At 43.7% G+C, this 18,719-nt stretch overlaps 1 protein-coding gene across 4 annotated transcripts in view; it reads right to left on the bottom strand.

Moving 5' to 3' along the window:
• Positions 1-18,719, bottom strand: part of LOC142310745 (M-phase inducer phosphatase 3-like) — a 286,384-nt gene that overhangs the window by 28,493 nt on the left and 239,172 nt on the right. For 2 of the 4 annotated variants that reach the window (XM_075348381.1, XM_075348382.1), the window contains exons 1-2: positions 8,167-8,447; positions 4,017-4,117 (exon numbers count right to left, since the gene is read on the bottom strand). In XM_075348381.1, coding sequence (XP_075204496.1) covers positions 4,017-4,117; positions 8,167-8,327 — 262 coding nt within the window. In that variant the 5' untranslated portion in view covers positions 8,328-8,447. Of the gene's footprint in view, positions 1-4,016; positions 4,118-8,166; positions 8,448-18,719 lie in introns of those variants that run through there. The other 2 variants (XM_075348383.1, XM_075348384.1) reach the window with 1 other exon arrangement.

The raw sequence follows: 18,719 nt of genomic DNA, 5'->3' as shown, positions 1-18,719 counted from the left end.
ACGCTCTCTTTGACAACCTACAGTCCGGCTTCCGTCCACATCACTCCACCGAAACTGCCCTGACTAAAATCACAAATGACTTGCTTACTGCCAAAGCGAACAAGCACTTCTCTATACTCCTACTCCTAGACCTGTCCTCAGCCTTCGATACCGTTGACCACTCCCTCCTATTACAAACCCTCTCTTCCCTTGGTGTCAGAGATCTTGCCCTCTCTTGGATCTCTTCATACCTCTCAAATCGCACTTTTAGTGTCTCCCACTCCCACACAACCTCTTCATCCCACCATCTCTCTGTTGGCGTCCCTCAAGGCTCTGTCCTAGGACCCCTACTTTTCTCTATCTACACATTTGGCCTGGGACAACTCATAAAGTCCCATGGCTTCCAATACCACCTATATGCCGACGACACCCAGATCTACCTCTCTGGCCCAGATGCCACATCTCTGCTGTCCAAAATCCCGAAATGTCTATCTGCTATATCCTCCTTCTTCTCCTCTCGCTTCCTAAAGCTCAATGTGGCCAAAACTGAACTAATCATCTTTCCTCCGTCTCACCTACACTCTCCACCTAATCTATCTATTACAATAAATAACACCACGCTCTCGCCAGTACCCAAAGTTCGCTGCCTCGGAGTGACCTTTGACTCTGCCTTATCCTTCATACCACACATCCAATCCCTCACCACCTCCTGCCGTCTTCAACTCAAAAATATTTCCAGAATCCGCCCTTTCCTCAATTTGCAATCAACTAAAATGCTAGTGCATGCCCTCATAATCTCCCGCCTCGACTACTGTAACATCCTCCTCTGTGGCCTCCCTGCCAACACGCTTGCCCCTCTCCAGTCCATCCTTAACTCTGCTGCCCGACTTATCCACCTCTCTCCTCAATACCACCCTGCTTCTCCTCTCTGCATGTCCCTCCACTGGCTTCCAATCTTCCACCGTATCCAATTCAAACTTCTAACACTGACCTACAAAGCTGTGCATAATCTTTCCCCTCCGTACATCTCCGAACTACTCTCCCACTACACTCCAACACGTCACCTCCGGTCCTCCCAAGATCTCCTCCTCTCCTCCTCTCTCATTCGCTCCTCACACAACCGACTCCAAGACTTCTCCCGAGCATCCCCAGTCTCCTGGAACTCGCTGCCTCAACACGTCAGACTATCCCCTACCCTTGCAAACTTCAAACGGAACCTGAAAACTCATCTGTTCCGAAATGCCCACAATCTACAATGAACTCGCTGCCGCCCGACCACCGTGCGGAGCTGCCGCCCGACCACCGTGCGGAGCTGCCGCCCGACCACCGTGCGGAGCTGCCGCCCGACCACCGTGCGGAGCTGCCGCCCGACCACCGTGCGGAGCTGCCGCCTGACCTACACCCCACCTATTGTCTCCTCCCCATAATCCTATAGAATGTAAGCCCGCAAGGGTAGGGCCCTCTTCCCTCTGTACTAGTCTGTCTACTGTAACTTGTATACGTATTTTGTATGTAACCCCCTTCTCATGTACAGCACCATGGAATTAATGGTGCTCTATAAATAAATAATAATAATAATAAAATAATAATAATAATTCAATATCAGAATTAGTACTAAATTTTGCAATTATCACACCGGTCACTGGGGCTTTTTTAGACTCTAACTTTCTGTTCTTTCATGAAATGCACATGTACATTAGCCACAATAAACATACTCAGACCCTATAATTTGTATTGAAGCATCTAATGAGCATGTGCAAAGGTCAGTGTGAAGGGAGGGAAGGAGGTAAGCTGTGACATCACTTATTGTGACTGGTGGATCCTGTCTTATCTACTGTATATAGAGGTATTATCAGTCATTATACAGGAGGAGGAGGTGAGCTGTGACATCACCTATTGTGCATTGTGGATCCTGTGTTATCTAGTGTATATAGAGATGTTATCAGTCATTGTACAGAAGAAGGTGAGCTGTGACATCACCAATTGTGACTGGTAGATCCTGTCTTATCTACTGTACATAGCGGTGTTATCAGTCATTGTACAGGAGGAGGAGGTGAGCTGTGACATCACCTATTGTGCATTGTGGATCCTATGTTTTCTAGTGTATATAGAGGTGTTATCAGTCATTGTACAGGAGGAGGTGAGCTGTGACATCACCTATTGTAAAATGGTGGCTCCTTATGACTGTAGAGTTTTACCTCTTTTCTCTGTACTTTTTCTTGGAGCTAAAAAAAAATTCCTTTTTTGATATTGTGTTTTTATTGCACCATTTCCCTTCTATAGTCTCTGATTGGCTGTAGATTGAGTTAACTGAGAATCATTCAGTGAGCTCCTTATGGCTGGAGAGTTTGTAACTTTTTTCTCTGTCTTTTTCTTGAAGCTAAAAAAAATAAATAATCATCTTTGATATTGGGTCCTTATTGCACCATTTCCCTTCTATAGTCTCTGATTGGCTGCAGAATGAGTTAACTGAGTATCATTCAGTGAGCTCCTTATGACTGGAGAGTTTTTAACTCTTTTCTCTGTCTGTTTCTTGGAGCTTATTTATTTTTTTAAGATATTGGGTTCTTATTGCACCATTTCCCTTCTATAGAGGGCTGCAGAATGATTTTACTGAGAAACTTTCAGTGAGCTCCTTGTGACTGGAAGGTTTGTAATTCTTTTCTCTGTCTTTTTTTTCATGGAGGTAAAAAAACAATCATTTTTGATATTGGGTTCTTATAGCACCATTTCCCTTTTATAGTTGGCTGCAGAATGAGTTAACTGAGAGTCCTTCAGTGAGCTCCTTATGGCTGGAGAGTTTGTAAGTCTTTTCTCTGTCTTTTTCTTGCAGCTAATTTTTTTTAAACATTTTTTTTTAGATATTGGGTTCTTATTGCACCACTTTCCTTCTATAGAGGGCTGCAGGATGAGTTAACTGAGAAACCTTCAGTGAGCTCCTTATGACTGGAGAGTTTTACCTCTTTTCTCTGTCTTTTTCTTGGAGCTAAAAAAAAAATAATTTTTGATTTTGGGTTCTTATTGCGCCTTTTCCCTTCTATAGCTTATTGCTGACTGCAGAATGATTTAACTGAGAATCCTTCAGTGAGCGCCTTATGACTGGAGAGTTTTTATCTCTTTTCTCTGTCTTTTTCTTGGAGCTAATTTTTTTTAAACATTTTTTTTGATATTGGGTTCTTATAGCACCATTTCCCTTTTATAGTTGGCTGCAGAATGAGTTAACTGAGAATCCTTCAGTGAGCTCCTTATGGCTGGAGAGTTTGTAACTCTTTTCTCTGTCTTTTTCTTGGAGCTAATTTTTTGTAAACATTTTTTTTTTAGATATTGGGTTCTTATTGCACCATTTCCTTCTATAGAGGGCTGCAGGATGAGTTAACTGAGAATCCTTCAGTGAGCTCCTTATGACTGGAGAGTTTTTAACTCTTTTCTCTGTCTTTTTCTTGAAGCTAATTTATTTATTTATTATTTTTTTTTTTAGATATTGGGTTCTTATTGCACCACTTTCCTTCTATAAAGGGCTGCAGAATGAGTTAACTGAGAAACCTTCAGTGAGCTCCTTATGACTGGTGAGCTTGTAACTCTTTTCTCTGTCTTTTTCTTGGAGCTAAAAAAAAATCATTTTTGATATTGAGTTGTTTTTGCACCATTTCCCTTCTATACTTGGCTGCAGAATGAGTTAACTGAGAATCCTCCAGTGAGCTCATTATGACAGGAGAGTTTGCAACTATTTTCTCAGCTGCTTTATGACAACAGACCACATCAAAGTTGAATGTGCAGGGAAACAAAGACCCGTAGAAGTCGAACGATGCAGAATTTTTAATGAAACCCATTTGCAAAAATGTTTTTTTTAGGCCAAATAAATGCATTTAGATGAAAATAAAACCGCCATAATGAGCTAGGACAGAGCGGCGCACACTGATGTCTGCGTAGCCCTGGCACTGGCTTTGTGTTGCTGTTGCTCCGCAGCGCCTGGTGACAGTGTGGCGCTTGTCACAGGGATTTCATCATTCGGCTTTGTGTAGGAGTGATGCCGCTACCTGAGAGTCCAGCAGTTCCCATGGCAGTCACTTGTAAGCTTGGAGTCTCTGTGGGGCTTGAATGCTGCGAGTCCGGGGATAATTTCAGCTTTCTCCTTAGACTAAAAAAAAAAAAATAACAAAGGAAATCACCAGAGCATTGTTGTGGGTTAGACCCAAACCAGTGGTAACTATCCCTACAGCAGGTAAGTCAGGCGTGACACCACAAGATGATTGATCGAAACACGAAGCCAACACGTTGGAAACATTTCACCAAATAAATTATAAAAAAATATGCAAGAAATAAAAGTTTTTACGTCATTTTCAAATCTTTAGACCCCACTTCTGCAAACGTTTGGGGGCAGCGAATACATATAATGCAGCTCCCGGCGGGTGCCATCCATTATCCTAGAGTTGTGAGCTGGAAAATTCTCTTAGTTATGCATTAATTAGCGGTGTGACATATTTGCCATTCAGGAGTCTGGGAAAGCTTGGTGACTGTCACATTAAAAGTTCTAATGACGACCTTATTTACTATCACCAATCTTATTTTTTAGTCCACGTTATGCATTAATAAGTGGTGTGACATATTTGCCATTCAGGAGCCTGGGAAAGCTTGGTGACTGTCTCATTAAGAGTTCTAATAACAACCTTATTTACTGTCACCAATCTTATTTTTGACTGCAGGTTATGCATTAATAAGGGGTGTGACATATTTGCCATTCAGGAACCCGGGAAAGCTTGGTGACTGTCACATTAAGAGTTCTAATGACGACCTTATTTACTATCACTAATCTTATTTATGAGTCCAGGTTATGCATTAATAAGGGGTGTGACATACTTGCCATTCAAGAGCCTGGGAAAGCTTGGTGACTGCACATAAAAAGTTCTAATGATGACCTTATTTACTGTCACCAATTTATTTATGAGTCAAGGTTATGCATTATTAAGGGGTGTGACATATTTGCCATTCAGGAGCCTGGGAAAGCTTGGTGACTGTCACATTAAGAGTTCTAATAATGACCTTATTTGTTGTCACCAATCTTATTTTTGAGTCCAGGTTATGCATTATTAAGGGGTGTGACATATTTGCCATTCAGGAGCCTGGGAAAGCTTGGTGACTGTCACATTAAGAGTTCTAATAATGACCTTATTTGTTGTCACCAATCTTATTTTTGAGTCCAGGTTATGCATTATTAAGTGGTGTGACATATTTGCCATTCAGGAGCCTGGGAAAGCTTAGTGGCTGTCACATTAAAAGTTCTAATGACGACCTTATTTACTATAACCAATCTTATTTTTGAGTCCAGGTTATGCATTAATAAGTCGTATGACATATTTGCCATTCAGGAGCCTGGGAAAGCTTGGTGGCTGTCACATTAAGAGTTCTAATGATGACCATATTTACTGTCACTAATCTTGTTTTTGACTCCAGGACTTCAAAATGTTACTTTTACAGTAATAAGAGAATGTGGAATGTATCACTGTATAACTAGGTCATTTAGGACACTAGGGAAGCTGAGTGGCAACGCTATTCGGAGCTCCAGTTCAGTTCCGATCATATTAGTTGTCATCCAGCTTTCCTTGAGTACTGAGCATAAAAAAAAATAGTTATATAGTAATAAGGGAATGTGAGATGTATCTTATAATATCAAGGCTGATATGTTATTCATGAGGAAAGCTGGGTGATAACTAGATTAGGAGTTCTGATAGTGAACATATTGGTTGTCACCCAACTTTCCTTGTATCCTGAAAACTATACATGACAGTAATAAGGGAACGTGTGCTATATTTCTTCATATCTAGAAAGGTGTGTAATTTAGTGGTCTAGGAAAGCTGTGTGACAACTGGATTAGGCATTCTTATGGTGACCATATTGGTTGTCACCCATCTTTCCTTGTATCCTGAATAACATAAATGGCAGTAATAAGAGAATGTGCATTATATTGCTTCATAACATGGAAGGTTTGTCTTTTTGGAGTCTAGGAAAGCTGGGTGACAACCAGATTAGGAGTTCTGATGGTGACCATATTTGTTGTCACCCATCTTTCCTTGTATCCTGAATAGTAAAAATAACAGTAATAAGAGAATGTGCATTATATTGCTTCATAACATGGAAGGTTTGTCTTTTCGGAGTCTAGGAAAGCTGGGTGACAATCAGATTAGGCATTCTAGTGGTGATCATTTTTGTTATCACCCATCTTTCCTTGTATCCTGAATAGTAAAAATGACAGTAATAAGAGAATGTGGGCTATATTGCTTTACAGCATGGAAGATTTGTCTTTTCAGGGTCTAGGAAAGCTGGGTGACAATCAGATTAGGAGTTCTAATGGTGATCATAATGGTTGCCACCCATCTTTACTAAATAGTAAAAATTACACTAATAACGGAATATGCACTGCATTACTTCATAAAAAGGTTGTCATTCAGGAGTCTGGGAAAGTTGGGTAATATCATTTTCTTGAGTCCTGAATGCTCAAAATGATTAGTTATACTGTAAAATGGAAAAGTGAAATATATCAATTAATTTCCAGGAAGATTTGGAAAACAGGGCGACTAATGGATTAGGAGTTTTGCCAGCGATCATATTTGGTTGTCACCCAGCTTTCCTAGAGCCTTTAACATAAAATTGGATGTTTTCCAGTAATAATGGGGTGTAGGATATATTGTAGCATGACTAAGGCTGCTTTCACACATCCGTTTTTTCCTGTGCGGCACAATCCAGCGCTTTGCAGAAAACCCGCAACCGGTTTTTTTTGCCGCCGGTTGCATTTTTTTTTGCATAGACTTACATTAGTGCCGTATTGTGCCGCATGGGCTTGCGTTCCGTCCGGTTTTTGCCGCATGCGGCAGATTTAGCCGATGTGGCAGCCGGATGGAACGTTGCCTGGCACGGTTTTTTGTCCGCCAAGAAAAAACGCATCGCGCCGCATCCGGCTGATGTGGCGCGATTTGCAATGCATGCCTATGGACGCCGCATGCGGCGTCCTGCGGCAAACACCGCATTCGGCCGCCGCATGCGTTTTTTTCCACTGCGCATGCTCAGTAGCCTGCCACAAGCGGCAAAAACCGGACGGGCCGCATGTCAAAAACTTATGCAAAGGATGCGGTTTTGTTGTCGCATCCGTTGCATAGGTTTTAGAGCCGGATTGGCCGGCTTTGCTAAAACCGGAGGTGTGAAAGCAGCCTAAATTGGAGCATGCTCAGTTTAAAAACGGATCCGGTGGCCGCATGCATTTTTTGCCGCATTACGCCGGATCCGGCGTCCATAGGCTTCCATTGTAAATCACGCCGTAATCACGCATGTAAATCATGCAGTTTTTTGTCAGATACAAGAAGCATTACAAGAGACGTTCCATCCGGCCGCTGCATAAGGCTGCTTTCACACATCAGTTTTTTGCCATCAGGCACAATCCGGCGAAAAAAAATAATGCAACAGATCCGTCAAAAAACAGATCCGTCGCATCAGTTTTTTCCATCTGTTTCTTCCGTTTTTTTGATGGATCCGTTTTGATACTGAGCATGCTCAGTTTAAAAAAACGGAAACTGGCGCCGGATTCCGGCATATGACGGATGATGCCGGTCCAGGCGTCCATAGGCTTCCATTATAAAAAACGCCGTACGGTGCCGGAGACAAAAAAACGTTCCCTTCAACGTTTCATCCGGCCGCCGGAAAAGCAAAAGCCGGATGGAACGCAAGGCCATCTGGCGCTAATAGAAGTCTATGGGAGAAAAAACGCATCCGGCGGCAACAGATGCTGGATGCGTTTTTTCGTGTTTTTTGCTGGATTGCACCTGATGGCAAAAAACTGATGTGTGAAACCACAATCCGGCGCTAATACAAATCAATGGGGATAAAACGGATCCGGCGCCGGATCCGTTTTATCCGTTTTTTTCCGGATTGTGCCTGATGGAAAAAAACTGATGTGTGAAAGTAGCCTTAACGGATCCATCCTCCATAGACTAAAATAAACCGGATCCGGCAGAAATCATTTTGCCAATGGATCCTTTCTAACGGATCATTATAGGACATGTGAACTCAGCCCAATAGAGTTTCATAGGATGCAATTACCCCCCAAATAAGAGCGCCCCCATATGATGGCGGGGTCAGTACATAATCGCTCATCACTGATGATAATACACTATACAATGTAGCCTATGGCCGGATTACCTGTCTTCACAGTGCAGGTGCCCCATGTTCCCGGACAGGCAGGTTACAGGTGACAGCCCCAGATCTGGAGAGAAGCTGAGCCCCTCATCTAAGCTGCTGTCACAGCTGCCGGGGTCCTGGTCATCGCTGACCCCTTGTAGGACATCCAGCGTGCCGGCCATTGCGGGTCTTCTATGGATGATGGTCAGAAATTGCTGGGTGCCGGCTGCATTGGATGCAGCGCGCTGTTTATGTTTAGGTCCCTGCGCTGACAATGGCTTTCATCTGCTGCTTGTTTGAATGTCCCTCCTGTCACAGCAGAATGAATGGGTCCTGGTGATGGTCGCTACAACAAGCAGAGCGCAGAGCAGCTGACTAGTCCTCAGGAGGCTTTGAGAAGCCAAGTGTTACCCAGGTCTTGTTTGTTTGCAGGTCCAGACATCTTATAAAGCCCTAACAGTCTGCAGTAATCCGGTTACTGATCAGTGTAATTATTTCTTGCTCAGCTGCTGCTAGAAGAACAAAAAACGTCAATTTTTATAGAGAATATAAAGGAATAGGTCCCTCTGTGTGTAATGACTCTATATAATATATAGGAATAGATCCCTCTGTGTGTAATGACTCTATATAATATATAGGAATAGATCCCTCGGTGTGTAATGACTCTATATAATCTATAGGAATAGATCCCTCTATGTGTAATGACTCTATATAATATATAGGAATAGATCCCTCTGTGTGTAATGATTCTATATAATATATAGGAATAGATCCCTCTGTGTGTAATGACTATATATAATATATAGGAATAGATCCCTCTGTGTGTAATGACTCTATATAATATATAGGAATAGATCCCTCTGTGTGTAATGACTCTATATAATATATAGGAATAGATCCCTCTGTGGGTAATGACTATATATATAATCTATAGGAATAGATCCCTCTGTGTGTAATGACTCTATATAATATATAGGAATAGATCCCTCTGTGTGTAATAGCGCTATATAATATATAGGAATAGATCCCTCTGTGTGTAATGACTCTATATAATATATAGGAATAGATCCCTCTGTGTGTAATGACTCTATATAATATATAGGAATAGATCCCTCTGTTTGTAATTACTCTATATACGAGCTGCTGCTGATAAGTCTTTGGCTTTACCCAGAAAGAAACGAGATAGGATGATGAAACTTTACATTTATTCCACATACTCTCCACTGATGACATCACACTTCTTACATCGGTATTCCATGTTCTATAAGGCTACTTTCACACATCAGTTTTTTGCCATCAGGTTCAATCCGGAAAAAAACGGGTAAAACGGATCCGGTACCGCATCCGTTTATCCCCCATAGACTTGCATTGTTGCCGGATTGTACCTGATGGCTTTGCGTTGCATCCGTTTTTTTCCGGATGCGGCAAAATAATTGAATGCGGCGGCCGGATAGAACGTATCATGTAACGTTTTTTGTCCCCTTAAAAAAACCGCATTCTGCCGGATCCGGCGCAATACGGCATTGTATACAATGGGTGTCTATGCATGCCGGATCCGGCGCAATGCGGTTTAAACCGGATGCGGTGACCGCATCCGGTTTGTTAAACAGAGCATGCGCAAATTTTTTTTTTTCCTCATCACAAAACTTATAAAAGGATCCAGCACATTCTACACACTTCCTGCCGGCTCCTGACTTCAACTTCTGCTGTCCTCCAGTCCAGTGCTCCAGGGAAGAGGTATGTCCACAGTACTGTCCACAGATCACTGCTGTGAGCTGCGTACATGTACTTAGACATTTTTTTTTCTTTTTTTGCAGGTGCAGTGTTGCGGTACATTTCTGGGCATCCTGTTGCTGGGTCCTTTTATCTTCCGTGGCAGTGCAAGAGTGTTCCTGAGGTAATGTCCACAGTACTGTCCACAGATCACTGCTGTGAGCTGCGTACATGTACTTAGACATTTTTTTTTCTTTTTTTGCAGGTGCAGTGTTGCGGTACATTTCTGGGCATCCTGTTGCTGGGTCCTTTTATCTTCCGTGGCAGTGCAAGAGTGTTCCTGAGGTAATGTCCACAGTACTGTCCACAGATCACTGCTGTGAGCTGCGTACATGTACTTAGACATTTTTTTTTCTTTTTTTGCAGGTGCAGTGTTGCGGTACATTTCTGGGCATCCTGTTGCTGGGTCCTTTTATCTTCCGTGGCAGTGCAAGAGTGTTCCTGAGGTAATGTCCACAGTACTGTCCACAGATCACTGCTGTGAGCTGCGTACATGTACTTAGACATTTTTTTTTCTTTTTTTGCAGGTGCAGTGTTGCGGTACATTTCTGGGCATCCTGTTGCTGGGTCCTTTTATCTTCCGTGGCAGTGCAAGAGTGTTCCTGAGGTAATGTCCACAGTACTGTCCACAGATCACTGCTGTGAGCTGCGTACATGTACTTAGACATTTTTTTTTCTTTTTTTGCAGGTGCAGTGTTGCGGTACATTTCTGGGCATCCTGTTGCTGGGTCCTTTTATCTTCCGTGGCAGTGCAAGAGTGTTCCTGAGGTAATGTCCACAGTACTGTCCACAGATCACTGCTGTGAGCTGCGTACATGTACTTAGACATTTTTTTTTCTTTTTTTGCAGGTGCAGTGTTGCGGTACATTTCTGGGCATCCTGTTGCTGGGTCCTTTTAGCTTCCGTGGCAGTGCAAGAGTGTTCCTGAGGTAATGTCCACAGTACTGTCCACAGATCACTGCTGTGAGCTGCGTACATGTACTTAGACATTTTTTTTTCTTTTTTTGCAGGTGCAGTGTTGCGGTACATTTCTGGGCAGCCTGTTGCTGGGTCCTTTTATCTTCCGTGGCAGTGCAAGAGTGTTCCTGAGGTTGAGGTCCTGTTGTGCGTGGCCTGTAATCAAAAAAATGTCGTCTTCTGGTAGCCCGCCCTTCGGTTCACAAACTGAGGTATTTTTTTTTTTTTGGTTTTTTTTTAAAAAATACAAAAAAAAACATTTTTTTAAATCAACGACATTTACACAGGTGGCCGAAACATCACAGGAGATGCTGCCAGAAGAGGACGGAAGGGGTGGAGAAAGACACGGAGCGGGCGATCATAGTGTAAGTTTCATACAGGAATTGTTTACCACAGCACACCAAACATATAAGTAAATAATTTTTTTTTGTTTTCTTCACTAAAGGCTTCAACTTCTAGGGCTCATGATAGAGCTCCCCCAAGACCGTCCCAGGGTCGTCGTCGAGGTGGCGGTGGTCATAGTGTAAGGTTTTTTTTTTTTTTTTTTCATGTCAGTGTGAATTTTTGTCTATTTTTTTTTTTAATTTCTTTTTTCTTTCTTTGAACAGGCATCCCAGCGTGCTCCCGATTCTGACGGTGAGGAGGCCGGATTTATCAACATCGACCTCCTCATCGATGAAGTTAGAGAGAGGGAGCCGCTGTGGAACATGGCTGACCGCCGCCACGCTGATTCGATCGTAACCCGTCGACTCTGGGACGAGGTATGCCACGCAGCGGTAGAAGGTTGGGGGGAGCTCAATTCTCGTGGCCAGAAGAAACAGCGTAAGTATTCACAGTTCAGTAGGTTATGCTGCAGGATGTAATGTGTTGTATAATAACCACTTTCTGCTTTCCACTTTCAGGTGACAAACTTCAGAAGCGGTGGCGGTCTATCAGGGATCGCTTCAAAAAGGAGTTAAATCAAGAGATGCAGGCCCCGAGTGGATCCGGAGGACGCAGATCGAAGTACCGTTACTTTAGAGCGTTGTCGTTCCTCCGGACAACTATGGTGTGCAGAAGGTAAATATTCCACACAATATGTACAAAGTATAATATTTTATGTCTGTTTTTTTTTGCTTTTTTTTTTTAGTCAGGGCCAATGTATAGCAATTAAATTAATTATTGTTTTGTTTTTCCTCTTTTTAACAGCACCGTCTGCAGCACTCAGGAGCCTGCATCGAACCCGACAGGAGCGATCCCTGAACAGTCCGCCACTGGTGAACACACGCACAGACCCCACCCATCTGAACCTTCCCTTCCATCTACATCTGTCCCATCCACCTGCGCTGGAGCTTCCCGTGAGACTTCATTACCTGAAGCTGCTGGTGATGAGATAGCTTTTCCCCTACCCCACCCCTCTGACACTGCTGCCCTCAGTAGAACACCTTTGGGTTCTGGGCGTCAGCGTCATAGGGGTCAGGAAAAGAGCTATGCGCCAGAGTTCTTGCATCTAAATGCAGCCTTCCAGAACGCCATTCAATTATTATCAGAACAAAATCGTGCATCTTTTAGCTTCCTAAATGCAAATATGGAAAAAAATACACACGAATTGTGCACGCGTCTGGACAGGCTGCATTTAGATGCAAGTAAATCTCCCAATCATTGTTTTTTTCAAGCCGTACTAGAGCGCATGGAAAAGCTATCTCTTGACCATCAGATGCATGTAATGCAAGCCACACGGAAGGCTCTGGGGCAGGTTGACTCCCAACCACCTCCACCCACCCCTACAAGACCACCTGCCCCCCCTCCAGCCATTGTCCCTACTCCCCCTGCTGCCCATTACCAGCCTGCTGCCCAGTACCAGCCTGCAGCCCAGTACCAGCCTGCTGCCCAGTACCAGCCTGCTGCCCAGTACCAGCCTGCTGCCCAGTACCAGCCTGCTGCCCAGTACCAGCCTGCTGCCCAGTACCAGCCTGCGGCCCAGTACCAGCCTGCGGGCCAGTACCAGCTCCCAACCACATCTGCCCCTACACTTCCTACCCACTACCACATCTCGCCTTCCACAACCATCATGACCCCAACTCAAACCACTAATTCACCCGCCACCTCTTCTGTCTCCCAATCCCTCCACTCCACCCCTCAATCCTTACCAAATCCCATCCCATCTCCTGGTTTCCCTCTTGGTTTCTCTACCACACCTTCATCTTCTGTTACTTCCCCACCACCACCACCAACACCACTTTCCACCCTCAATACTCCAACTGTGCGTGTGTTCCCACCTGTCAGCCCCTCCAGTACTATCTCCACCCCAAGCCCAAGATTTACAAATTTATAATTTATTTATCTATGTAATAAAAAATAAACGTTTTTGGTTGAAAAGTATTTATTTGTTCTTGTTTTTTTTGGTGTGAATATTATTTAGCAAGTTAAGTTAATAATAAGGTAATACAAAAACATAACATGTTGTAATTTGACGGGGTAAAAATTACAAATTTTTAAAGCGAGTGAAAGATTAAAATTAACAAGGTTAACAAGATATTATTTAATTTATTTATAATTATTTTTATTTGTTATAAAACTGAAGAAAAATCTTACACCATTTGATCTTGCCAATCTACTCTACCTTCTGGGGACACAAAATAGTTAGCATATATGTCACGGATTGTTGAACAGGCAACACTACTCCTAAATCCAGGACTGGTGTAGTCAGACAAAGCGGTGGATTCCAAACTCTGGTCATCCAACGACAAAGGTTCCTTTGTTAAAACAAAATTGTGCAGTACCACACATGCTTTCACTATTTCATCAACAGTTTCAATGTTTAAATTAATGGCTGTTAACAAGACTCGCCATTTGCTGGTTAGTATCCCAAAGGAGCATTCCACCATTCTTCTGGCTCTGGATAATCTGTAATTATATATTTTTTGTGTTTGCGTCAATCCACGGCTTGCATATGGCTTCAATAGATGTTGGGAGAGTTGAAAGGCTTCGTCGGCCACAAAAACAAAGGGCATTGGGGGCTCACATGTGCCAGGAAGAGGTCTTGCAGGAGGGAAATCAAAAGTATTCCCATAGATTCGCCGCCCCATTGGGGACATTTTAAAGACCTGAGAGTCATTGGATCTCCCATATGCGCCAATGTCCACTGAGATGAATTTGTATTCCGCATCCGTTATTGCCATTAGGACAATTGAAAAATACTTTTTATAATTGTAGTATTCTGACCCCGAAGCAGCAGGTTTCACAATTCTGATATGTTTGCCGTCCACTGAGCCAAGGCAATTTGGAAACTGACAAATGTTATAGTATTGTTCAGCAATTGCAAGCCATCTTTCCCTGGTGGGCTGGGGGATGAAATCCTCATGGAGGCAATCCCACAAGGCTTGGCAAGTGTCTCTAATGATTCCCGAGATGGTGGAAATTCCTAGTCGAAACTGGTAGTGGAGGGATGAAAGCGACTCTCCAGTTGCAAGGAATCTGTAAAGGAAAGACAATAATTATAAAAAAATAATAGCAAACACATTACAGTTAAAAGTCAATTTACAGGAGGATACAATTTAAAAAAAAAAAAACTTACCTAAGCGTAACCAGCAAACGCTCCTCGGGTGTTATAGAGAACCGGCTGTAGGTGTCCGTTTTACGGATGTTGTCCGCAACAAGGCCAAGGAGGACGTCAAAATTATTCACTGCCATCCGGACATAGCTTGTGAATTTTTCATGGTTTCCACGGAGCTCCAGGTATAGGGTTGAAAACACCCCACGTGTCAGTCTCTGGGCAGTCAGGGGATGGATCCAAAAGCGTCGATGTCGCTGACGCCTCAGTCGCTGTCGCTCCTTTTCTCTGACGATGATAGCCAAGCGATTTGCCTCAAATATAAAATCTGCAGCGATCTTTGTGTAATTTGCAAGAATAGCATCCATGGTTTCTGCTTGTCTCTGTCTTCATTCTGTCATATATGCTTCAAAATACTGTATATATACTATATGTTCCCAATAGCCAATCAGAATACGGAACTCGTTAATTGTTTGTTTAGTGTTTAAAAAACGGATCCGTCAAAAAACGGACATAACGGATGCAAAACGGATGCAAACCGGACCCACCGGATCCGTTTTTTAACGGATCCGTCTTAAACGGATCCGCAAAAAAACGGATCCGGTGGGTCCGGTTGGCTCCGGTTTGCACAACAAAAACGGAAACGTTGGATACGGCAAAAAAAAGGACTGTGCCTGAATACAGAAAACTGATGTGTGAAAGTAGCCTAAGCCTAGCAAAAAGAAGGATTTCGGTTGTGCCTCAAACCAGGCATCTGTAGTAGCCATGGTATCAGAAATGGTGTGAAATTTGGTACCCTTGAGGTGTTTCTTCAGGTTTGGAAACAGATGATAGTCAGAGGGAGCAAGATCTGGTGAATAAGGTGGGTGGTCAACCAGCTGGAAGCCCAGCTCTGCCAGTTTTGCCGTGGTCACTTATACAGTGTGAGTGGAGGCGTTGTCTTGCAGGAACAAGATTACTCTGGACAGCTTGCCGCACCTTTTGGCCTTCAGAGCTGCCTTCAATTGGTATAAAAAGTTCAATGTAATACCTTGCGTTGTTGGTGGAACCCTTTTGAAGGTAGTCCACTAGCAGCACACCCTCCTTATCCCAGAACACAGCCGCCATCACCTTAGAGGCTGATTTTTTCACCCTGAACTTCTTTGGACGAGGAGAACCACCGTGCCTCCACTCTTTTGACTGTTCTCAGGGTCATACAAATAAATCCAGGTCCCATCCATAGTGACCAGTTGATCCAGGGAGTTATCAGTCTGGAAACGCTGACATGTTTGTGACTCTGCTGGGGGTTCTGCCTTAACCACTAGAAATTGGGATTTGTATTTGTCCCCGACAGAACCACACACTTCAAATACACAACTTTGGACTCTGAGACTTTTGTTTTCTAACCCGTATCCATTTCTGAAGTCAGGAGCAGGAGAGCAGTGGACTACGATATTGTTTCTGACTTGAAACTTCAAAAACTGATTAAAAAAAAAAAGCACAAAGGAGCCCATAGAGCGAAGATCTTTTAATTCCTCTGTGTTTACTTTTTGGAGACTTCACTGTTCCTCCCATGAATAGACTGTACACAACTATAAATCCCTGAACTATTACAGATAAATGGTCTGTTGCCAGTAATGTTTACCAGAGATACCGGCGTGGATAGTTTTTAAACAAACAAAAAAAAAAATATATATATTTATTTTTTTTAGTACGGTATATTTTTAGTACTTTAGTACGGTATATTTTTTTATACAGTATATATATACATATATACCATATACACATATATATATATATACTTTTAAAAGTAACTGATACATCTAATAAATAGAAGAAAATAAACATAATGTTGTTTATTTAATAGTTCAATTGGTCCATCTTAAATGTTATCTCCGCAAGACCCCCATGGAGTTTTACTTCTCTGAATTGCTTTTTTTGTATTATCGAATTATAGATTTTTATTGTTTTATTTTATATATATATATATATATATATATATATATAAAATTATTATTATATTTTATATTATTTATTATTTAATTATATTATATTTTATATATTTATATTTTATTTATATTTCATGTAACTTATCCATCTCTATGATCAAATTGTTGTATATTGGTTAATAAATATAGATGTGCACATGACTGTTTTATTGGGGGGAGTTAGGGAGGAAGAAAGAAAGTAAACCAAGAACTTGTGTCCAAAAGATGCATTTTTGCTTTTTTTGACACTGGAACAGAACATGAAATGCAATACACAAGCTTTATTTTTCAGATGATGTAACATTCTCTAGGTACAGGAATGTTTTCAGGCAATTTTTACCAGAGATTTTTATATCATGTATTTTTCGGACTATAAGGCGCAGTTTTTTCCCCCCAAAATTTGGGAGGAAAGTGTGTGTGTAAGGGGGATCATATAGTTCAAAGCGTACCTGGCTCATTGTGGAGGGGAAGTGTGGCGCCCTGGACAAGCCAGGACGTCACAGGTACTGCGCCAACACACCCCACACCCCGGTCAGGCACACCAAAGTCAAACAAAAATCCTTGTTGCCTTCCTCCAGGGGCTGATGTCCACACCAGGGGGTGGGCCAGGCGGTTGGTCCCGCCCACCGAGGAGTTCACAGTCCTGGAGGCGGGAAAGGAGTCAGATAGAGATAGAGTTTTGGAAGTGGAGAAGTGAAGTTGTAGAAGAGCAATCTGACAGCGTCCGGGTGTGTGGCCCAGACGGTACAGCAAGGTTGGCAGACGGTGGTGACCGTCTGCAGGAGAGGCTTATTGGAGCTAGCCGTAAGGACCATGGACGGGCGGTGGCCCGGCGGTACCGGACCGGTACGCAAAGAGAAGCCAGCACCAACCGGCAGGGGCTTACGGACCCCGACAAGGCTAGGAGTCGCCGCTGAAATTGTAAAATCCATTAGCGAAGGGAACCTCCGGGGTTTCCCAGCAGCCAAGTCCCGATTGACGGCAACAGTCCAACCGATAGAGGGAAACACAGTCACTGCCAAGGCTACAGTTCCCAGGGCCAGAGCCTGCGGGCAAAAGGGGCTCCTTCAGCAACCTTCAAAGCTGGGGAGCGGGTTACCGGTGGGAACCCATTGGAACCGTACACAACACACAGGTGCAGGGAAAGGCAGTCACCATCAACCTGCCGGGAGGAGAGACACCGCAGCCGTCTGTGGGACGTGTCCATCCAGCCGTCTGTTTTACCGGAGACTTTGTGTTCATGATTGGCTAAGTGAGTACCACCGTGCCGTGCGGCACAGCGCTGCCCCCGCGACCCTGCACCTCACCAGGCCCCGTAACCCGCCTGCCATCCATCCCTACCCCATCACCGGGCCCCGGGACAACCAACCCCCTACCCACGGAGGGGAGAACCAACATCCAAGCTGCTCCCTGTCATCGCTCCCGGGATCCCCGTCCAGAGCAGCGGTGGTGTCTCAACCTCACCACAACCGTGGGTGGCGTCACGGACAATATCCCTAAATCACACCAAACCGCCCCCTTTTCACTCACGGGCGAGGAACGCCGCTCGAGTCCCCGGGATCCGGCCCACCGCTCGAGCCACCACCGAGCAGCAGCAGCAGCCGGACCCGAGCAGTGGGAGAGCGCAGCGTCACCTCCTCCGTCCGCGACAGAAGCAGCAATGGTGAAGTGTGGTCACAGGATGCAGGAGCGAGCTCACTATGGCAGGAAGAAATCAGCAGCAGGGGTGGGGTGATTATGTGTGCCTGCCATTAAAGTGAATGAATATTCACTGCTCCTCACGCACACCTCTCAGCATTTGAGTTTCAGCTCCAAAAACTCCTAAAAAAACCCCTCTTGGCTCACTATGGGGGTGGAGGCTGCAGTGGCGGGGGAGAGGGGTCACAGGAGGTAGGAGTGGGGTCACCGTGGCAGGAAGCCATCAGCAGCAGAGGTGATGTGATCATGTGTGCCTGCCATTAAAGAGAATGAATATTCACTGCTCCTCACACCCACCTCTCAGCATTAGAGTTTCAGCTTCAAAAACTCCTTTGTCTATTTTGTGATTTTTGTTTTTGTTTTTTGATCCATAAAAAAGAAATATAAAAAGATACCCCTAAAGGTTTTTTTCACCATTTCAGTGCACTCTTGATTTTTTGGGATACTGTACAGTAAATGCTACGAACTACACCTCCTCCTGCAAAACAAAAACAAAACAAGCCCTCATAAAGCTGTATGATTGAAAATATAAAGTAATAAGTGTTAAAGACTGTAGAAAAAAAGTGCATAAAAAATGAAACAGCAAAAAGACTCAGCGGGAAATAGAACGTTCCTGCAGAATGTGTCAGGATGACTTCCCCCTGCAG

The sequence above is a fragment of the Anomaloglossus baeobatrachus genome, chromosome 5 (genome assembly GCF_048569485.1).
Source record: "Anomaloglossus baeobatrachus isolate aAnoBae1 chromosome 5, aAnoBae1.hap1, whole genome shotgun sequence".
Classification (NCBI taxonomy): Eukaryota; Metazoa; Chordata; class Amphibia; order Anura; family Aromobatidae; genus Anomaloglossus; species Anomaloglossus baeobatrachus.
The sequence above is the reverse complement of the archived record's forward strand: the minus strand, read 5'-3'. Positions and strand labels throughout refer to the sequence as shown.